This window comes from Barbus barbus (genome assembly GCF_936440315.1).
Source record: "Barbus barbus genome assembly, chromosome: 39".
Taxonomy (NCBI): domain Eukaryota; kingdom Metazoa; phylum Chordata; class Actinopteri; order Cypriniformes; family Cyprinidae; genus Barbus; species Barbus barbus.
In genome coordinates, this window is record NC_136717.1 from 1182473 (window position 1) to 1205461 (window position 22989).

Sequence of the window (22989 nt, forward strand, 5' to 3'; positions counted from 1 at the left end):
AAGTGAAGCACACACAAACACAACAGACCGTCCACGTGTGTGACAATATCAGTGTATTGTTGATATTATTACAGTCCGTAGAAACATTGCTGTTGTTTTTCATATACATATTTTAGTTTAAATCTTAGGATGATATAGAATTTGACTGGACATTAAAAAGTTAAATTTAAAGATTAATATGAAAGTCGAAATATATATATATATATATATATATATACATACACACACAAAGGTTTTTATTTTTAAGTTTATTTTTTATTATTCTTTTGCATAACCTAATTAAAGTGCTATTGAAATAAAACCTGATAAAATGTCTAAACACAAGACTTGATGTTTAACAGACATATTGTAACATGGCTGCTTCAAAATAAGGGACAGCCACAAACATTTATTCAAACAAGCAAGATAAACAAATCCAGACAAGATAAATCCAAAGATGGGCAAGGAAAACAACAGATGGGATCATAACATGTTCAAAATGCACTATATACATGCATGTTTATCATAATGAGTCATTTAAAAATACTCTTCTCACAGATCCATTTAAATGTATAATCACATGGATAATCAGCCCATCCTGATGAGTGAGTTAGAGCACAGTCTTCCTCTGGTGTCGGGGGTTTATTCGGTTGTCCAGGCTCCCAGAACCTGTATCAACAGATCAGCATTAGATGTTCAGAGCTGCTTTCTGTGTGATATGATACTGACTGTGAATCAGGGGCGTCATGCACTCATTATTTTTGAGGGGGCACGGGTGGGTGTGGGTGTGTTCTTATGTTTTATTTTTTTTCCTTTTTATTCGAAACATTCCCAAACGCATTAACTATATCATGAAATATCTAAATTCTCACTTTATAGATTATGTTAGTTGATCTAGTGGGCGAGGGTCAAAGTAGCCTAATAATGTAATTGTCACGGTGCACACAAGAGGGAGGAACCAGGAACACGCAGACGAGGATATAAACTCAAATAACATACTTTACTGAGGACATCAAGGCAGGGCAAGACACAGACATCAAACACCGGGGAGTAACGAGTAGACCAGACAGCACGAAACTCAACAGGCAGGAACTTAAATACACACGCTAATGAGACAAACACACCTGAACAGAATGAACTAATAAGTCACATGAAACAAGGACAGGAAACAAACCAAATATGGACACAAGGGGCAGGAACACATGACACACACGACAGAACCCTGACAGTAATCTATTAACTGTGCATAAAAACCTGTCTGTTTACTTAATTATCAGATCGCTGTTATGTCATAATATATTTTAATATGACTGACTTTATATTTAATGTGAATTAACATTTGAAAGTTAATATGAATAAAAACATTGTAAGTTAGGCTACTTATCATAACACTTTCATCGTACAGAAAGAGAGCAAAGAGCATTACATTATCAAAGAACATTTTCACTGATAGTCTAGAGTTCAAGCACTCTCAAAAACTCCCATTAAATCACTGAAGCTGTTTACACCGTGAAATGAGTCTCTTACTTACAGATTCATACACACATCTGCACTTTGTTTCTGATGAGAGAATTTGCCAGAGGCATTCAGTCAGCGAGTCAGTGAAGAAAACAACAGCATTTTAGCGATGACTCATCTGAACACCTCTGATACCCCTTTTCCACCAAAGCAGTTCCAGTGCTGGTTCGGAGCCAGAGCCTAGTTTCGAACCGGTTCTTTGTTTTTCGACATCCAAAGAACCAGCTCCGAACCAGGAAAAGCGATTCGTAAGTAGCACCAAAACATTGCTGGGCTAGAAGGAAGAACCGCTTGCGTCAGGAGCTGGGGGCGGGGTTACCGTGACCAACAAGACGAACAGAAACTTGGACCGCCATATTTGAAATAGCAGCTAAACGCTAACACGTTTGATTCGCCGTGTTTGGATGCCGATGTAGGTTCGCAAAGCCATGAACATCAAATAGAACCGCAATGTCCGCCATTGCTGATAGTTTGTTTAGGCTTGTCCGGGATAGATCGGCGCTGCGCAGACCATTCGATGCGAGGCATATCGGGGTGCTGCGGGAGCGACTGGAAAGCAGACGGCTCTTTATGCTTTTGGATCGCTCTCGCGGTGCTTTAGTGTGTTGTGTGCCGATCGATCGATCTGCGTGGCGCTGATGTACATCGAACAAGCCTGTTGTGCTGCGCTAGTGAACCGAAACATGAAACGTATTCAGTGACGTAAGACTCTGTATTGGCTCTCTAGCATGTGGAAAAGCAACCGGTTCTTAAAGGGTTCGCCAGTCGAACTAACTAAGAACCAGCTATAGCACTGGCTCTGAACTAGCACCTGGAACTGCTTAGGTGGAAAAGGGGTATGATTGGTCATTGCATTCATAAGCTCAACAGCATGGCGTGTGATTGGTTATAATGCAGCACTGTACAAACGCATCTGTCTCTGGCTCAGCGCCAGCCAGCGAATGCAGATTTGAATTTAGCAGCTGATGATAGATGCACTGAAAGATCTAATCAAGCCGGTGTGATTGTATCAAATATAGAAAATATTATTCGCTATTTTTTGTCTTTTGGAAGCTGCATTAAAAATCCACTTGCCTCAAAAATCTGAGGGGGCATGTGCCCCTCACTTTGAGTGGGCATGACGCCTCTGCTGTGAATCCTTTATTAAATAATAATCAGTTCAGTTCAGTGATTTCTCACCCAGAGGTCACACTGCTGCCATCAACCCATTTCCATGTGCCCTCCACATCTCTGTCAGTCAGACCAATCCAGACTAAATTACCACCAGACATGCTCTTCACAAAATCCTGAGAAGTGAACAATAACACAATTTATCAAATGAGCACAGACCCATTTCAGCAGATTATCTTTCATTTAAAACTAAACACCATGATTACACACACACTCACACACACACATTGGTTTTTGTGGTTTATGGGGACTCTCCATAGGCGTAATGGTTTTTATACTGAACAAACTGTGTGTGCTATTGCCCTACACCAACCCTACACCTAAATTTAGCCCTCACAGGAGACTTTGTGCATTTTTAGATTTTCAAAAAAACACCATTTAGTATGTTTTTAAGCCTTTTGAATTACGGGGACATAGGCAGTGTCCTCATAAACCACCTTCATATTGTAATACCTCTGTCATACCCATGTCATTATACAAATTTGTGTCCTCATAAACCACATAAACACACACACACACACACACACTGACTTGTTCCTCTCTGTTGTTTATGATGATCAGATCTGCTCCTCTGTCTGTACAGTATGTTCTGCTGTCAGTCCAGCTCTTTGTCTCAGAGGAAATGAAGTAAAGACTGGACTGATGGCACTTCCATCCACCTATGAACACAACCAGAGCCATGAAGTAAATTCTGATCCACACCATGCTAAAAAGGTTATGTTAGTTGTAGTAGTACTGTATATATTATTGTAGTTGTCTACAGGAGTCTGCTTATGTCTTTATTAATCATGTCTTGTTGATTGCTAGTCTTTTTTCCGGTCACTGGATGAGTTACTGTAATTGTTATAGGATCATTAATTCATTCACAATGCCATACAGAAACTTAATGCATATTCATGCTCCCTGTCCCATATGCAAGTTCTTTAATGACCAGTAATGAAATGCTTATGCTCGATGATATAAAGCCAGTTGTTGCAACATATATTTAACTGTTTACTCATCTGCTACAATAATGTAATGTTTTAAATTCTCTATTAATATTTACACTCACTTGGCATCCCTAAATTATTATTAATCATTATATTCATGGACCTAAGGCAAGTTCATTACGAGCATTAAACACATGAGTCTGCTTTAAAGCAAGTTACCATTTAGACTGAAGAACTGGCAAACACCAGCAGAAAGCTTCTGAAGTTCACTTTTTTCTGATTTCAGCAGGTCTCTCTCTTCTGTGAGGTTCATATTGTTGGTTAGTAGCTGGTCTCTCTCTTCTGTGAGGTTGGTGATCTTGGTTAATATCTGTTGTCTCTCTTGAGTGAAGGTGACACACAGCACTATGACTGCGGTCAGCAGAAGAACACACAGCAGCACCAAACACACCACAGCTGCTCTGGAGCTCCTGTTCTTCACACCATCACTTCCTGAAGATCAACAAACATGACTTTATTCTCTTTATTCATCCACTTAACACAGCACACAGCAACTGAAAGCATGCAAACTGAGCAAATGTTTGGGATTTTCAGTGATTGGTCAAATTTGTGCTATTATGTCTGTGCTATTATGTCTGTGATGAAATATGAATTAATCTCAGTACCTGTGAGTTCAGATGACTGGATTTTCTTTGTGTGACTGTCCGTGGTCCTTTTTCCAAATGTACCTTCTGTAGTAAAGTCATTTTCATAGATAGCACTGATGCCTTTCTGATGTTCTCTGTTCATTTCTATATTTTAGTTATTTTTCTGACAGTTTCCGTGTCGTCAAGATGCAAGCGCTAGATTCTCTCCTGTGTGCATTTCCTCTTCTGTGTTTGTGTAGCCACTATTTATGCAGAAAGGAACTCTTTTTGGAAATGTTTCAAATATTTATGCAAAAAGGAACTTTAACTCACCGCAGAACATCACATACATGTTTCAACAGCGTTGACTGTGTTCCCTAGTGAAAGAAAGTATACTTTATTGTATTTGTAATATATTCCCTTTTTTAATAGTACATTGCAAATATACTAACAAAACATTTACTATCTTTAAATACATAAAAAGTATATTAGCATCGTGCTTTTGTCCATTTTCACAATACAACTTTTAACACACTTTGAAATAATAGTAATTTAGTATATTTTCTAAAAAATATATATATTTTACAAAAATATACTTGAATTGAAAGTTCAATAAAGTATATTTATTTGCACTTTACTCTAATTAATTTTTTTAACTGTGCTGAAAATGATCATTGAACAATTAGGGATGCACGATATTGGATCTTTGCCGATATCCGATATATATCAACTAATTTTGACCGATGTCCGATACCGATATAAGTCTATATATTTCATTTTTCGTCTTATGTACTGGAATCATGGATTTTTTAAAGTAAAAACTATATTTGTTCATAGGCCTATATTTATTGTTCGTTTGTTTCAGTTTCAGAGTCTTGTTTTGAAAAGTATATGGATTCCAATTAAATAAAATAACAATTAATAATGTTTTTTAAGGAGAGAACACTGTTCAAATTAACCTTAAAAATAACACTGAATCAGTCCTTACTGAATTTCAGAGACAGATGGAATTATAATCTGATATTTTATGTATTAATAATTTTAAATGCACTACCGCAACAGAGCCGTGAACACGGGAAGCACGGCCGGAGTCCATTTAGTTTGTGCATGCTGCTTTCATCCTCAGATTACGATTGTAAAATTACAAAAGAGCTCCTTGAATTCAGCTTTATTTTCCTCAGCTGTTTAGAATATTTATTTTTCTTAATATTATTAATAAATTCGATTTTTTTAATATTTAGCCTATTTACAATTATCATTGTGATTTTTATTCGTTATAGCTTCATTAAACCAAGACTGACACCTTTGATAACATTAATTACTGCTTAATTAGAAACGAAAGTAACTATGTTATTGCTTTTCGTTTTATTTTAGCCTACAGCAAAAGTCAATCTGCTATTCAAATGAGCCATAAAGACGGGAAATAGATATTCAAGACGCTACATTTTTTCTTATCCTTTTATAAACAGCTATCAATTGTTAAATTGTATATATATTAAAATTATTTACAAGTGTCATGTTTGCGATTTTTATGTAGGCTATGTAGACTATATAGTATATAAATAAACCATCAGAAATGGGTGCAATTAAGGCCTATACTTTTTCTGTTTTTAGAATATCAGACAGGCTACATCAATATATGTATAGCCTATTATTTTTTAATGAACAATGTTGCGCGATAAAAGAAAACATGAAATCAAGATGTGTAAACGAAAGAATATTTGACGTATCCGTGCAATGCACTTGTTTTAAATGAACTGTTAACTAAATGGCTTCTAGTTATTCCTTTAATTTACCCTTATCATAATAACCTACCTGTTGCAGAGAAAGACGGAAAAAAACTCACAATTCAGCCTAAAATTTATTTAAATTCACTGAAAAATTAGGAAAGTGCTGAGCAAGATCTGAAACATGACATTTTGGATTTAATGTTTCACTTGGAACATTGAGCTCTCTTAGCCAATAAGCTGCATGACTTAGTTAAGCTAGATCAACAACAGCAATTTAAACTGTATTGTAAATTTACACTGTAAAAAAATGACTCTAAGAACATTAAATTAATATAGAAATAGGAGCATACTGTGGCTATTTCAGCTGCTAAAACTGAAACCAACGAATGAGGTTACAAAACCACCACCTATTTCTTATTAAGCAGGGGAAGATTTCTCTGAACAAAAATCAGCATTTCTGCTTTTTCGCCATCAATGCGATTTATTTTTTCGTCCATTACATTGGAGACTGCGCTAAACAACCGTTCGCTTTCAACGGTTGTGCAGGGCGCGCTGAGGTATCAACAGCGGGGAAACGGGCCTGGTTGGATTTCCAGTATTCCAGTGGACTGTCTCTCCGGGGAATCGTGGCTTCAGCTAGGTATGCGTTTACCTACAAAGTAGCAAATAAATATTTTCTTTTATTTTTTCTTTTCTTTATTTTTTTAATTTATTTGTCGGAAATTATAATAACGAACCTGAGATGAGGTCTCGGTACTGATTTGCTCTTCCAACAAGACATTTTCCTCCAAAATGTCTTCATACATGTCCAGCAGCGATCCTGTTCGTGGCTTCTTCTCTGGCGGACCCTCTTTGCTGACATCTCGTTGATCATCACTGCCCATCATTTCATCCACGACTTTAAGCAGCAGGTCGCGGGCACACATCTTCTTATCTTCGTCAAAATACCGGTCTTTGTATCGGGCATCAAGCATGGTTGCAACTAAATACAGTGGTTCGCTCTGCACACCACTGAATCGAACACTGACCGCTTTCAGCAAGATTTCTTTGGCTGTCCGGACACCTCGGTCCGCGTCACTGCTTTTGCCAAGCAGCCGTGTCAGTGCCATAACAGCGGGAATTACATCAGCTACAGAGGCCTCTGCAGAACTGATATCTCTGGTCAGCTGCTCAAAGGGTGCAAGTAGTGTGATCATATTTTCAAGAATTCCCCATTGATTTGCTGTCAAAGATGCTGGAAGTTCAAATTCAGCAGCATATGCGGCTAGTGCCCTCTTCTGCTCGACCAAACTTTCCATCATATAAAACGTTGAATTCCACCTAGTCGCGACATCTTGGGACAGACGTTTTATTGGCATCCCGAGCTCCTGTATACTTTGTAGGCGGCTGCACGCAAGCTGTGAGTGCTTGAAATGTCCCACTATTCTCTTTCCTAAGGCCACAACAGCGTGTGTGCCATGCATGGTAAACTTGAAACTCCAAACTCCTCCGTCGCTTTGCTCATGTTGCGCGCGTTGTCTCATAGCACTACGTGCACATTTGGTTTGGGGATTTTCCACTTTTCAGTCATCCCTTCACAATCGCTGCAGCTGTGTGAGAACCGGGACACTCTTGCGAGTGTAGAATCGTCTTTTTAAGGACGAAATCCTGGTCAATCCAATGGGCAGTGAGGCTTAACATACTGACAGGGCTTACACTCGATGTCCAGATATCAGTCGTAAAGCTCACAGAAGTGGCATCAGCGCGGAGCTTTTCTATGTGGACATAGATGACACCATACAGTTCAGGTAAGGCCACATCTGAGAAGTAGCGACGGCTGGGCATAGCATACCGTGGCTCTAAGTAGTTAATCAGTTGGCGAAATCCTTCGTCCTCCACAACGCTAAAAGGCTGATTATCAATTATCGATTATTTTTCTGTTCAAAGTTTTTACCTTTTGGTGGTCGTTGCTGAATGTTTTTGCCTTTTCAAATGATTGAATGATATGCTCCTGACGACGAGTTTTCGTTGGCGCGGTTTTTTCTTTTTGCTTCATAAACAGCTCATAGAGATCATGATGGCGATTTTTAAGATGAGCTATTAGATTTGTTGTGTTGAAAGAATGTGGCTTGTCTCCTCCCCGCAAGACTGATGCCTTGCAATTGTTGCAAATGGCAATTTTGCAGTCAGTCTGACTTACTTTGAAGTATGTCCACACAGCTGACATAATGGCTTTAGCACTCCTTACAAAAACATGCAAGTGCGCCTGCGCATAATCTACGCTCTTGTATCGGCGAAGCATATCTGCGTCATTTTCCTTATTGGGCCGATGCCGATAATTAATTTATATGCTAATATCGGCCGATTCCGATTGCATGCTGATAATATCGTGCATCCCTAGTAACAATGCATTGAAAGTATACTTTCTAAAGCACATTATTAAATAACCTGAAGATGTAGTATGTTTTAAGTCACATTTTTGAGTAATTTTTAAGTTTACTTCTTCATGCTTGGAATTCACTTCATTACTTGGACATGCATTGCATTCAGTAATAAAACAAAGAAATAAAGTGAATGCATTATAAAGTGTACAGTCAAGGCTCACTCACTCTGCATTAATATTATATAATTGCATTATTATAACATATCATTAAAAATTGTAAGGAGAAATAAAGCTGAAAAAAACAACAATTGGCATTGATATCTGAATAAAGCTGCAGAAGTAGTCCCCCAGGAATTAGTTTTTAGTCTTTTTCAATATTGTTTGGAAGTGGAATGACATGCAGTGTGTCCTTTGACCTAATAATTACACATTATGTAATTACAGCAAATACATTATGAGACACTGTAAGTGTTCAGGATATATTTAGCTGAACACTGACCTCTTTTCCTTTAACAGATGCTGTTCTTGCGGAGTACACAAGTACATCTGATGTGTGAGCGGTCATCAGAGAGCAATTCTTTATAGAATTTCAATATTTTTTGGACATGCATCATTTAAATTTTTTTTTTATTGTTTTATTGTATTTATTTTACGTTTGAAATAAAGTCTTAAAAAAATCAAAATCAAATTCAGCAAAAAAGTGAAGTTTGTGTTGCTGCTGTTTCAAAATGATTTTTTTAATGTTTGTTTCTTTCATCGCTCTTTTTATTTAAAACCATAGTTGGTGCATTTTATGTTTTGCAATGCTAAAACCATTTGAGGTTTAAATAAACACTGTTTGAATTGTTAATTAATAATGTGTCTCTGTCTTACACAAAACTTTAATATAGTGATAGAGTTGACCTATAAAGCCCGAGACACAATGCAGGATTTTTGGCTGTCCCAGACGAAAGACTGGCATCATGAAACAATCGTGGTCAATCAGAAATGGGACAGCCGAAAATCCTGCATTGCGTCTCGGGATTAAGAAAATATTTATGCTCATCGAAATCTCAGACAATGAAGAAATGATCACCCATTTACTGGGAGACATTTGATTTTGAATATAGTATTTTAATTGAGCAAGATCGATTTAAATCATGCGCTCATCAAGACCGCATGCTTTTTAGGGAGAATAAAACCCTTGTGGTAAAATTAAGCATTGGAATGAGAGACAATGAAAGAATCTACGGAGCCTCTTAGAGCTCATGGTGCTGGAAAGATTTAGGTTTTTCCTCCCGTCCCGAAATCTTTCCGCCACCATGAGCTCTAAGGGGCTAAGAATCACATATAATGTAAAAGATTCACATATTTAAGGCTAAGAATCACATATTTAATGTAAAAGATTCGACGTACAGTGAAAAAGTATTTTATTTAATAAGACAAAGACAAATTTTATTGAGTAAATCAGGGACTCGCCCTCTTGATAACATTAGAAAACTCGTTTTCGTTGTTATAAATTATTAGACAATGAAGAAATTATTACATATTTAATGGGAGAGATGGAATTTAACAAACAAAAAAAAAAACTTTAATTAAGCTAAATTGATTTTACTTACGCACCCGTTCATCACTCATACAGGGTAGCTCAAATTTATGGGCGGGTCTTCAGACAGAGTAGTGGGGTACTGCGCATGCGCATTGTGTATGGGTAGCTCATTCTGAGAGGTCGCACCGCACAGATGTTTGCTGAGAGTGACGAATGGCTGTTCAGTTGCTTTTAAATAACACATTTTTTCTGGCTTCCACCTCCGACAGCAAAACCTCACGTTCATTATCGTTAAAGTTATTTTTCTTTGTCTTTTGTTTCGATGCCTCTAGACGAGTGCCGCTTTGCGGAAAGCCCTTATATGGAGCTTGTGTGGGCGTGTATTATGCTAATCACTAACCTCGTGCACGCGGGAAACTCCAGATTCACAAACAGAAGAACCAGTTTAAGAACAAGCTCATGTGCGCACGCACCTGTTGTGAATTAGGCGGAAAGTTTTCGTGAGAAGTTCAAATGTGCTTATAAATACGAAAAACGTACGCACTTATTAGTGAACGAGACCCAGTGTTATTTTGCAACATCTACCATTTTAGAAGACTCAGTTTCTTCTTTCTATTTCTCTCTTACTTCTTTTGTTTGAATATGAAATTCAGATTTTATATTAAATATACAACAAATGTTGATAAATAAAGATGTGACAGTTAATGTGGTTACTTTCTTTCGTTATTTTTGGCTAGTAGAAGTTCTGAATGGCTGGTAACTTAATGTAATTGGCTGGTGACTGAAAACGTTCATTTCAAACCCTGTTTGTGTGTCTTTCTCTGCGGGTTAGTGATTTTAGAGAGCAGTGTGTAAGAGGGACTTTTATTGTGGTTTTGTGGCATGACGTCATAGGGCTGCGCTCCTGCATCTGTTGTGATTGGAATGAAGACAGGTTTGTGTTTTTAATCATTTAAAGGGTGTAAATAGATGTGAATCATTCAGTCAGTTTGGCAGCAACTGTAAAATGAATTAGTTGTTATTGCGTGTAGCATTGTAATGATTTATCTAACATTAACAATGGATATGTCGTGCTTGTAAAGCTCATGAAGAACAGAAAATGTGCTGCTCATTTCGCTGCATATCTCGTGAATCAGTTGATCATGAAGACGAATTGAGATGATAGAGAACCGAATCTTTTCCAAACTACGAGTCACTGAATCAAATGATTCTCGAAATGATTCAGTGATTCGAATCAGCGCGCGCTGACGACTCCTGCTGCTCAAAACAACAAACATCTTTTACAAACAATATCTAATATTTTTATGAAAGTTGAATGCGAACTACAAATCAATAGATACAGAATATAAACCATAAATGCCTTAATTTGTTTTATTTGATTAAATTGTAGCTAGTTTGAGTGTTTTGGTTCTGACTCCCTCACTAGTGTGCTGACTACTGAACTAGGGAGCTGATTGAGACACAACCAGAGATTTAGTTTGCTTTTATTTTTCTTTCTGTTAATTATTCTCATGTTAAACAGGAGAAAGTGTCCAGACACACAGAAAAACTCCTGAAGAAACAGCTCAGATCCATGACACACTGTTATAAAGATGGCGTTTATTAAAGAGGAGAGTGAAGACATGAAGATTGAAGAAACATTCAGAGTCAAACATGAAGATCCTGAGGAAGGTTGGTTTTCATTCTCAAAGCTGAACTCAGGCATCCCACCCTGCAAAAACTCAATTCAGGGAGGTATCACAAGCAACAAATCAGGAAATGTAGTCGAATGTGTTTTCAGCTTTGGCATCATTACAAACTGAATAACTTCATTGACTTTCTGTGGTCCATAAGACTGTGCACTTCTGACTAAATTGATGCCAGAAGACATGTTAAACAACTTAGAACTTATTTGTTGACCCTGCAGCATTTCTAACATGTAAAAAGGATGTTATACAAAATCAGAATTGAGAATTTAAAATTTTCCATAGAATTAATTACATGAAAATTACTAGACGTCCCATATTTGATATTTTTAATGCACGCTGTTACCTTGGAGAATTGTGTTGTTTCCTCAGGTTGAGAGGAAATAATAAAACTGTGTTACTGGTGTGATAGTGAAATCTGATGAGAATGTCTATCAGAGGACCTGTATATAAATGAAAAACAGAGGACCTAATACTGAGCCCTGTGGCATTTCATACTTGTTTTTGTTTAGATGTTTCTTTGTTTACACTGAGTGGTAGCAGTTGGATAGATAGGACACAAATAATACTAATTCTTGTCCAGAAATGCCTACACAATTCTAAAGTTATCCAAGAGAATGTTGTGGTCTATGTTTTTGAAGATGCAATTAGTTACTTTAATGAGTAGTTTCCATTTTAAAATTGGGCTTAATTCTGACTGATATTGTTCACAAATATAGTTTCTCTGCAAAACTGAACACACCTGAATCAAGGTCTTCATTACTTGAAAACTAAAGTAGGTGTTGGTAAGCGATGCAGCAGGTAGGATCTAAACTCCGCAGGACTGTGACCCTCCACAAGCTGAGTTTGGCCCCGTTTTAGACATTAACGGCTAATTATGGCATAACTAGTAATGGCATTGTTGCTTACTGCTCTACTGTTGCTTATAAACAGGGGTTAACTTGTATTTGTCGTTTTTCATCCTAGACATGATGGTGCTGAAAGAGGAAAGTGGAGAACTTAATGACATGCGAGATAAGAAGCATGATTTTATAACTGGACAAAAATCATTTAGTTGTTCACAGACTGAAAAAACTTCCTCACAAAAAAGAGCTCAAAACACTGCATCTAGAGGACATTTCACCTGCCAAGAGTGTGGACAGAGTTTCGATCAACGAGGAAACCTTGACATCCACATGAGAATCCACACCGGAGAGAGGCCTTACACCTGTGAACTGTGTGGATATAGCTTCAGTATAAAAGGAAGCCTTACCAGGCACATGAAGATTCACATTGGAGAGAAGCCATACACCTGCAAACTGTGTGGAAATAGTTTCATTCGAAAAGGAGACCTTAAAAGCCACATGAGAATCCACTCCGGAGAGCACTCTTACACCTGCCCTCAATGTGGAAGGAGTTTTACACACAGACAAACTCTTAATGCCCACATCAGAATTCACACAGGAGAGAAGCCTTTCACCTGCCAACAGTGTGGAAAGAGTTTCACTCAAATTGGAAACCTTAAAGTCCACAAGAGGATTCACGATGGAGAGAAGCCTTTCACCTGTCAACAGTGTGGAAAATGTTTCATTGAACATGGTAATCTTAAAGTCCACATGAGGATTCACACTGGAGAGAAGCCTTTCACCTGTCAACAGTGTGGAAAATGCTTTTCAGTAAAAGGAACCCTTAAAAGCCACATGAGTGTCCACACCGGTGAGAAGCCTTACACATGCTCTCAGTGTGGAATCGGTTTCACTCAGCAAGGAAGCTTTAAAAGGCACATGAGAAGTCACACCGGAGAGAAGACATACACCTGCTAATCCAAACCGTGCTCCCTCAGAGTTTTGAGCCAAGTGGATTCTTCCAAAGAATAATGTTTTTTATATTTGATACGAGCACGCCATCGTTATCAGAACGTTCAGTGTGTTCACAAGATTCTAAAGAGAGAATCGCCAGAGACAGATGTGTTTTTACAGTGTTGTGTGTTATAACCAGTCTCACGATTCTGTTAAGTTTAAGAATGTAATGGCCAATCAGAGTCGTTCAGATGAGTCATCGCCGAAGCGCTGGTGTTGTGCTCGCTGACTGAATTCTGCTCTGGCGAATTTTCTCATCAGAAACAACAAAGTGCATACGATGTAAGTAAGAGATTCATTTCACAATGTAAACGGCTTCGGTGATTATAATGGGAGTTTTTCAGTGATTGACTGAAGTCAGTGATAATGTTCTTTCTTAATGTAATGAACAGTTGCTAGTGAGAAGATGTTTATATGTGGTTGACGATGACTGCACACATTCAACAGAGGTTTCCTGCCTCTCCCTTTATAGACAGATTTCTCCAGATTTCTTGAATCTTTCCATAATACAGTAGATGTGAAAGATCTGTATTCTTTAAAATCTTGCATTGAGAAGTTAGAAATTTTTGCATGGTTTGAATATTATTACAATATGTCAGAAAGTGGTAAGCTATGATCCATCTTTGCTTGCAAAGACTGGGACTGTGGTGGATGCCTGTTTATTTACCAAATCATAATACCCTCACCTATTAACACGGGCCTGTTTCATAAAACAAGTTTACCAAATAAGCCAAGCTTATTGCAGTTAGTCTGACTTATTTTGAACCAAATCAACTGGCAATAAGTCAGATTAAAGACTGTGTTATACTTTCCGCGTTTGCAATCCGGACGCGGACACAGACTATTTGTATTTATACTACCAAAAGCATGCGCTGGTGGTCCGCTCTGCAGACGCGTTCCATATATGCACAGTAGATCGGCTTGAACAGTAAACAAACATGTGAGCAAACAATTACCCAGAGTTATTGCACATCTGGCTGTCTTTATATTGTTTTATCGACAGATTGTAGAAGTGCGGGTAGCAACGAGCGTCTTCACACAGCCTGCGCATGCGCAGTTGGTGCTTTTGTAGCCTACTGACCACGCATACGTTTCCGCGCGGTCACAAAAAATGGGAGGCACATGGATGTCCGCGCACACCCTCCAATGACGATTTTAACGTCACGCATACCATAGCGGACCCTAGAGGACTCGCGCACGCGGAAGGTATAACAGAGGCTTAACTGAAATAAACCTGGCTTATTTGGTAAACTTGTTTCATGAAACAGGCCCCAGGTCATCTGCTTATTGTGGAATGTTGTAAAACTGGGATAATATTCTATAATTATGTATCTTTGATTTTGTTTCTGTCCCAACCTTTTCCTTTGTAGTTCCAGCAGTAAAATAAAGGTTAAAGAGATTTAAAAAAAAATTAAAATAAAATCACAGGTTCTTGTTTTTATTGCATTTTACCAAATGTACCAACATATAGCCTATCTTCTGCTGAATGCAAAAGAAGATATTTTGAATAATGTGCAGTTTCTGGTCCCCCATTGACTTGCTTTGTATTTTTGTCCATACTGTTGGGAATATAAATACTGTTGGGAATAGAAAAAATATTTTCTTTTGCATTCAGCAGAAGAAAGGAACTTACAGGTTTGGAACAATTTGATGGTGAGAAAATGACAGAATTTTCCTTTTTGTGTGAACTAGCCATTTAATGCACAATCTACACGTTCGCTCCCATTCCACACTCTGTCCTGCAAATCTGGATGACAAGAAGATACATGACTAACAGTAACCTCTACAAATGATTCAGAATGCAGCGGCACGACTGATCTTCAACGAGCCCAAAAGAGCGCATGTTACACCTCTCTTCATCTCCTTGCACTGGCTACCAGTGGCAGCTCGCATCCAGTTCAAGACACTGATGCTTGCGTACAGAACTACCACAGACTCAGCACCCTCCTACTTCCACTCACTATTATGAATCTACATCCCCTCCAGAAGTCTGAGATCTGCTAATGAGCGACACCTTGTGGTACCATCACAGAGAGGCTCAAAATCACTCTCCAGAACATTCTCGTTCACCATTCCTGGCTGGTGGAATAATCTTCCCACCCCCACCCGGAACGCCGGATCCCTGGCAACCTTCAAGCAACAACTGAAAACTCATCTCTTTCGGCACTACTTGACTTCATCCTAAACTCAAAAAAAAAAACCTCTCTTTCTCTCCGCTTACTAGCTTGTACTTATTTGAACAATGACTGAGACTTGGTGTTAAGAGCACTTCCTCTATCTGATTGCCTCTTCAAGATGAATCGCTTTTTGTATTCCCCAATTGTAAGTCGCTTTGGATAAAAGTGTCTGCCAAATGACTAAAATGTAAATGTAACAGGAGATAATAGGAGGCTTAATACAAAAACCTTTCAAAGTTGCATATTTTCATTGTAATGGTAAAAAAAAGTATATTTTAATATTTTGCATATTGTAATTTTTTATTATACTCTTACAAACCCTCATACATTCATACGTGACTCTAGCTTTAATAAATCACTTCAGGGCTCAGAAACAATATGGACTGAATGGTCCTGAGAGCGTTACACGAGCTCGCGGCACCATCTGCACGACAGTTAAAAGCATTCAAATGATACAAAACGCCAGCAGAATCAACGCTGAAGCATGTTACTCGACGTTTTATGAATGCCGGTGAGAATTTGAGATTGCGTTTGTGATGTAATTATATAATAGGCTGTAGTCTGACATTTGAATCATTGCATTTGGGAACGCAACATTCGTCATTAGAAACGTTTATAAATCTGTTATTGTTGACAAAGAGAAGTTTCAGTGTCACATAATCCTTCCGAAATCATTCTAATATGCGGATTTGCTGTTCAAGAAACATTTCTCATTATTATCAATGTTAAAAACAGTTTTGCTGCTTAATATTTTTTGTGGAAACAATGATACCATTACAAACATACAACATCTTATACAAACATTTGTATAAGATTTAAAAAAAGAGAAATTAATCATTTTATACATCATGCATGAAAGTGAGTGAAGACTTTTAAAATGTTTTCTATTTAATAAATACATTAACAAATTTTTAACAAACAAATTAAAAAAATTAATTAATATATTTAATAAATGCAAATACATGCAGTTCATTAAAATTTATATTTATCAAAAAATCCTGAAAAATAAAGTGTATCACCTTTTCCACACAAAATATGAAGCAGCAAAATTCTTTTCAACATTGATAATAATCAGAAATGTTTCTTGAGCGTCAAATAAATTGTAATGATTTCTAAACGATCACGTGACACTGAAAACTGGAGTAATGATGAAGAAAATTCTGCTTTGTATCACAGGAAAAACATTACATATTAAAATTGAAAACTTTTTATTTATTTGTAATATTACACAATATTTCGTTTTTTTTTTTACTTTATTTTGATCAAATAAATTCAGCCTTGATGAGCAGCAGATAGTTATTTCAAAATCATTAATAATTATATTTCTAAACTTTTGGCAGGTAATTTAATAATGATAACAATTCAATATAATATATTATTATTATAATATATTGTATTGTTATCATTAATATTAAATTCTGCTTTTTATTTTTTACTGGACAATATGTATGTTTACAATGAAAGATATATATTTTAATGTGTTAAAATATGTATTTTTAATAATAAGTTATTGGGGTGTGGTCAGATTTTCCTTCTATTTTTGTCTGTAGCTGATCACATGCCTGAGGACACTTCGGGGAACGCCCTCAGCGTGACCGGTGTCTGAAGTGCATGTGGAAATAGGACATTGAACTTGACACTGGCCTATGACATGCTACTGGTGCAACCATGGGTATATAAGGGCACCTGTAGAACACATAATCAGCTTCTTGTCTTCAGGAGCCGTTTGTTTGTGTGTGCTTGTGTGGAAGGACGTGAAAAAAAGAAAGCATGAGTGAGCACAGATTTAAAAAATGTGCCCCGCCATGTGAAAGAGTCATCAAACCCAGTGATTCCCATGAGCTGTGTGTTATGTGTCTGGTGGTGCAGCATGCACGGTTGGCTCTCGAGGAAGTGCTCACTGTGATTCTTTTCACAGTAAAACAGCTGCGCTCCCGTTTGGCTCTGTTTGCAGAGGACTGAAGCCAAGCGTCTGCGCCCCGCAGTGCTGGACCCACTGCTGCTTAGATCTAGTTGACGAGCTTGGGATGGGTCTTTCCCTTTCCCTATCCTCGGTCGCCAATTCTGTTGCTCTAGAGCCGGATCTGGAAGCCCCGGTCTCCGGGTTCTTCTGATCCTGTGGAAAGCATGTTACTCGGCTGGTCTCACTCTGAGGGGCTAGACATGACAGGAGTCGAGGGTTACATCACAACCCGCCTCCTCGTTATTTGCGCATGGGAACCTTTTGGACGTCCTGACCCACACCACCACCTGGCTGAGCCTGGACTGGTTGGCATATATGTTGAAGCAGAAATATAATAATGTGAGCTAGCCTATTTCTGCTTCAACATAGGTAACAGTGAGAGGTGGTTTCAGACAATGTTATTAAAGTGCGATATTCTGCGCCGCATTCATACTGACTTTTCTTCTGCCTGAGAGAATTTAAAGCCTGTACTGAAGGCGGAGCGATTTGGCAAATCAGATGAAAGGGGCGTTTCAGCGCCGCCCACGTGTGCAAACAAAATATCAAAGCTATAAACCGATTTATGAAGCGCAAACGAAACATCAGAAATCAAGCCACAATTTCGTTTTCCGTTTATTCTAAAATCTGTTATTTAGAAAAAAATAATTTTCTTGCAGAATAGAAAAACATAGTTTTAAGTATATATCTGAACAAGGCAAAACATGATAAATGAAAAAATTATCCGTTTTTTCGTTTTCCGTTTTTTGCTTTGAAAACAGATATGGAATGGACGGAAGATACCCTGATTAAGTTGGTCAGTCACTGACTGCTGCTGTTCAGCTGCTTCTTTTGTGTCCCTGTTTTCCTGTCCTTCCTTGTACGGCTTTAAATGGTTTATTAAACTGTTGCTTTGTCTGGGATTTCACTACATTTTCACTTGCCTTTTCTTTCACAAGTTCTGTTTGTTCTGCTCTCGTTTCAACAAATTTTTCGTACGTGTGGGGGAGAACAATTTGTGAAAGCTAAAAGGTAGAACAACTTTCATGTTAGACCTCTCAACACTGCAAATTGTTTCTAAATTTTTTTTTAAATAGGATTTGTGGTTGCTAATTACATCTTATACTCTTGCATTACCAATATCAAGGCAATTTTATTTATATTCCAAAGAGCTCTGTTATTAACCCCGCTGTGTGCTATGATCAGTGTTGGGGGTAATGCATTACAAGTAATGCAAGATATGTAATCAGATTACTTTTTTAAAGTAGATAGTAACGTAATGCATTACTTTTTAATTTAGATAGAAGGAAATATCTGAGTTACTTTTTCAACTCCAGTTACTTTGTTTCCCATGTATTGACTGACAGAAATCGTGACTAAGTGCAGAGGTGTTGTGTAAACATGATCTTACTGTAGTTCTAGACTAAAAATGCAATAGGGGTAACACAATATTGTAATGCATTACTTTTAAAAGTAACTTTCCCCAACACTGGTTATGATTGGCCTATCATGCTGTTCACGCAATAAATCCTGACTCTGTTAGCATTCTGCATAAACAAATTGATCTAAAACAAACTAGGGGGGCCCCAAAATGGATCGATGGGGGCCACGTTTCAAGCTGATGTAAATGCATAGACTACTAAAGTAAGAAGAGTATTAGCTTAAATGGTCAAGCTAAAGACAAAAATAACACTTGCTGGCAATTCTTCTGGTACTTCAGATGGAAATCTTGCCTCTCTTCCATACATCAAGATGAAGGGACTGTATTTAGAAGTTGTGTGGATTTTTGAACGCAACGAATACAAAACTGCATCAAGAAAAACATCCCAATTATCCTGATGTTCTTCGACCAGCTTTCTGAGGGCCCTAAAATGGATTGTAAAAAAAAATATTAACTAATTGTATAACACATGACATACATAAGCTTTTAAAATATTTAACCCTCAGGTTGTGTTAAAAAATCACTAAGTGTGGAAAAACAGTGCAGCTTTTATTATGCCACCGTCAACCACTTCCACTTCTTCCAGTCATGCGTATGCATGCAAATTTTAACAGTGTAGGCCAGATTAGACTATGTGTAGACAACTCTGCTCGTAGTAAAATACATTCCACAGTGTTTAGCTCCACCTCCAATCAAAACACACCTGAGCCAACTCATCAATTTCCTTTGTCTATTATAGAGTTGCTTTTTGCCACTTTGCCCAAGAATAACATTTGTATGCTGTAAAGGTTGAATGCAATCTGCCTATAGTCCTACTGTCACGGTGCAAACATCGGGGAGGAACGAGGAACACGACGAGGATGAAACTCAAATTATCAGTCTTTAATGTAATCCAATAAGGCAAGACGAGGCAGGGCTGACACACAGGGACACTGGGGAGTAACGAGTAGACCAGAACAAAACTAACTGAACAGACAGGACTATAAATACACAGGATAATTACACAAACACAGCTGGAACAGAATTATTTTTACTGACATAACTCCCCCTTCCCGGAAGGAGCAACCCGTGCCGTAACAGTTCCACCGGAGAGGGGGCGTGGGCGCTCTGGACAGATCAGATCTGATCGTTTCCTATCAGTGTTTTCTTGTCCACTCAGAAGAGAGATAATGACTAATTTAATCAAAAGGTCATTAGTCCTGGTTTTTTGTATCCAGGAATGCAAGGGTCTTTTTAGCAACCCATGGAGGACCCTCTGATCAGCATGTATGGATCATGAACTGATGCATTGATCCAACAGGAAACGGGATGATTAAGTTAACTGACTGCCCTCAGGCCTGCAAAACACGAGGTCTGCAACATGACCATCTCATGATGCCCGTGTGTTCATCTCCAACTTTTCTTTAATGGACAAGGAAATTCAAATTTGCACAAAGAATTCTCAAAAGGACAATAATTTTAAATCATTTAAAGTAAGCAATATGATTACCAATAAGTGTGTTCTATGCCCGTTTATGTGTGATGTATTAGTTCTAATCTTTTTATTCTAGCAGTAAAAGCTATTAACCTGTGTGAAATATGTTGAGTTTGATTTGGTATGAATGGTCATGAGAAATGCAACCATTCGGTGTAAACTATCTGTCGATTTTCAACATTATACGAATGATGAATACTTTTATAAATTAAAAGAAATATTCCCCACATGAAGATCGCAGATTAAATTAAGATTTGTGTCCCAAAGAAGGACAGTGCGGGGCGGGGCTCCGCCATACAGGAACAATCCGATTGGGACAGTCGCCCGTGGGTGGACCCAAATCGGGCCGTTTAAAATGGACACAGAAGCTTTGCTTGCTTGCTCGCTGACTTTGGTTGATCGTGCTGCAAAGCGCCCTCAGCCATATACCATCTGGCGAGAATCCACACATGCCGTCGAAGTTACGACCATTCAACAATTACCAATAATTCGTCAAACTTCTGAAGAAACCCTTGAAAGCCTGAAGCTACGCAGAGGAAACTCAGAGAAGAACTTCAAGTGTCGCTTCTCTCAAGGAACCAGCCAATCACATGAGGGCTTCCCCAGTGACATCACGCAATGACGTCAACAGGTGATTTGAGAACTGAATCCACGGGACCATGCTCTGGGCTTGAGTCAGCAGCGGACGGCGGCGTGAATGAGTGAGCCGCGGACGGCAGCGTTGATTTCTCCACGGACGCCGAACTCCTACGCTTTAGCAGCAGGCTATGGTGGGATTACGAGCGGCGACAAACAGGAACAAACCAAACTTTCAAAAAACAAGCAAATCAAAATGAGGTGAAGGGGTGCCGCTTACTGTTTGGGTCTGGTCTTCTGTTACAGTGCAGATATCGGGGAGGAACGAGGAACACGAGACGAGGATGAAACTCCAATTAACAGTCTTTAATGTAATCCAACAAGGCAGGGCTGACACACAGGAACACCGGGGAGTAACGAGTAGACCAGAACAAAACAAAACTAACTGAACAGACAGGACTATAAATACACAGGATAATTACACAAACACAGCTGGAACAGAAGTAACTAATAATCACACTAAACAAGGACAGGAAACAAACCAATTATGGACACAAGAGGGAAACACATGTCACATGACTGACACTTACCTTACCTTTTTATGTTGTCATTTGTCTTTTCATCCAACCCAATGGTTTGGGGATGGTAGGCAGCTGTCACGCTCCTGTTTATCTGAGAAGAAAGAATATAAGAATTTAGCATTTAATCATGTGGGTAGGTCACTTATATGCAAAGAGAATTAGGCATTATAATCGTTGTTATATATTGATTCACCTCATTAACGAACTCTCTGCCTTGATCTGGGCAACCATGTCAGGAAATGACAGAATACAGGTGCCTTGAAACTTCTTCAGCTGATTTGGACTTCAAGGGGAAAGCTTCCAGCCATTTAGAGAAATAATCAGTTATTGTCAAAATGTACACATGCCCATCAACTGTCTTGGGCAGTGGTCCAGTCAAATCAATCCCTAGCAGTTCCCAGACTGAGGAGACCTAAAAAAAGAAAGGCAAGGCAAGGCAAGGCAAGTTTATTTATATAGCACATTTCATACACAGTGGTAATTCAAAGTGCTTTACATAAAAGAAAGTGAAATAGACATTAAAATCAATAAAAACATGGAAATAAGAATAATAAAAACAAGGAATTTTAAAATGATATAGAAAATGATTTAAAATAAATTTAAAGAAAATGATTATACATAAAATTCATTGCAGTCAGTTCGGACATATAGCACAGTGCTCATTCAACAAATGCACAGTTAAACAGATGAGTTTTGAGTCTTGATTTAAATGTGGCTAATGTTTTAGCACATCTGATCTCTTCTGGAAGCTGCGGGCCGCATAATAGCTAAACGCAGACTCCCCTTGTTTTGTGTGAACCCTTGGTATTTCTAACTGACTCGATCCTAATGATCTGAGTGGTCTGTTCGGTTTATATTCAGTGAGCATATCAGCAATATATTTAGGTCCTAGGCCATTGAGTGACTTATAAACGAGTAAAAGTACTTTAAAATCAATCCTAAATGTAACTGGAAGCCAGTGTAAGGACCTGAGGACTGGTGTGATATGCTCAGATTTTCTGGTTCTAGTCAGAATCCTGGCAGCAGCGTTCTGGATGAGCTGCAGTTGTCTAATGGTCTTCTTGGGAAGGCCGGTGAGGAGACCATTACAGTAATCCACCCTGCTGCTGATAAAGGCATGAACAAGATTCTCCAAGTCTTGACTGGAAACAAAACATCTAATTCTTGCAATGTTTTTGAGATGATAGTATGCTGATTTAGTTACTGCTTTGACATGACTACTGAAACTAAGGTCTGTCTCCAGAATCACCCCAAGATTTCTGACTTGATTTTTCGTTGTTTGACCCCTAGAGTCAAGGTATGCATTCACCTTGAGAACTTCATCTTTGTTTCCAAATGCAATGATTTCAGTTTTCTCCTTGTTTAACTGAAGAAAGTTACAGCAAGCAATTCTATACAAATTATAATAAAAAAATAAATAAGTCTGCAGATCAGAA

General features: G+C 38.2%; 2 protein-coding genes across 2 annotated transcripts; one reads left to right on the forward strand and one right to left on the reverse strand.

Moving 5' to 3' along the window:
- Positions 1-268: 268 nt before the first annotated feature.
- Positions 269-4460, reverse strand: LOC306859075 (CD209 antigen-like protein A). The gene is made up of 5 exons (XM_079399881.1): positions 4262-4460; positions 3816-4088; positions 3199-3326; positions 2677-2783; positions 269-648 (listed from the first exon to the last, which is right to left on the reverse strand). Exons 1-5 carry the CDS (start codon positions 4383-4385, stop codon positions 513-515), a joined length of 768 nt encoding a protein of 255 aa, XP_079256007.1. The 5' UTR covers positions 4386-4460; the 3' UTR covers positions 269-512.
- Positions 4461-10719: 6259 nt separating this feature from the next.
- Positions 10720-14767, forward strand: LOC306858660 (uncharacterized protein). The gene is made up of 3 exons (XM_079399291.1): positions 10720-10776; positions 11365-11513; positions 12494-14767. The coding sequence occupies exons 2-3, from the start codon at positions 11435-11437 to the stop codon at positions 13327-13329; spliced, it is 915 nt and encodes a 304-aa protein (XP_079255417.1). The 5' UTR covers positions 10720-10776; positions 11365-11434; the 3' UTR covers positions 13330-14767.
- The last annotated feature ends 8222 nt before the right edge of the window (positions 14768-22989 follow it).

Excerpts from the sequence above, each read along its gene's own strand:
- LOC306859075 (XM_079399881.1), bottom strand. The coding sequence starts at position 4,385 with ATGAACAGAGAACATCAGAAAGGCATCAGTGCTATCTATGAAAATGAC. Across the intron at positions 4,089-4,261 it reads CCAGTCATCTGAACTCACAG|GAAGTGATGGTGTGAAGAAC; the intron begins GTACTGAGATTA and ends GTTGATCTTCAG. Across the intron at positions 3,327-3,815 it reads CCAGTTCTTCAGTCTAAATG|GTGGATGGAAGTGCCATCAG; the intron begins GTAACTTGCTTT and ends TTGTGTTCATAG.
- LOC306858660 (XM_079399291.1), top strand. The coding sequence starts at position 11,435 with ATGGCGTTTATTAAAGAGGAGAGTGAAGACATGAAGATTGAAGAAACA. Across the intron at positions 11,514-12,493 it reads ACATGAAGATCCTGAGGAAG|ACATGATGGTGCTGAAAGAG; the intron begins GTTGGTTTTCAT and ends TTTTCATCCTAG.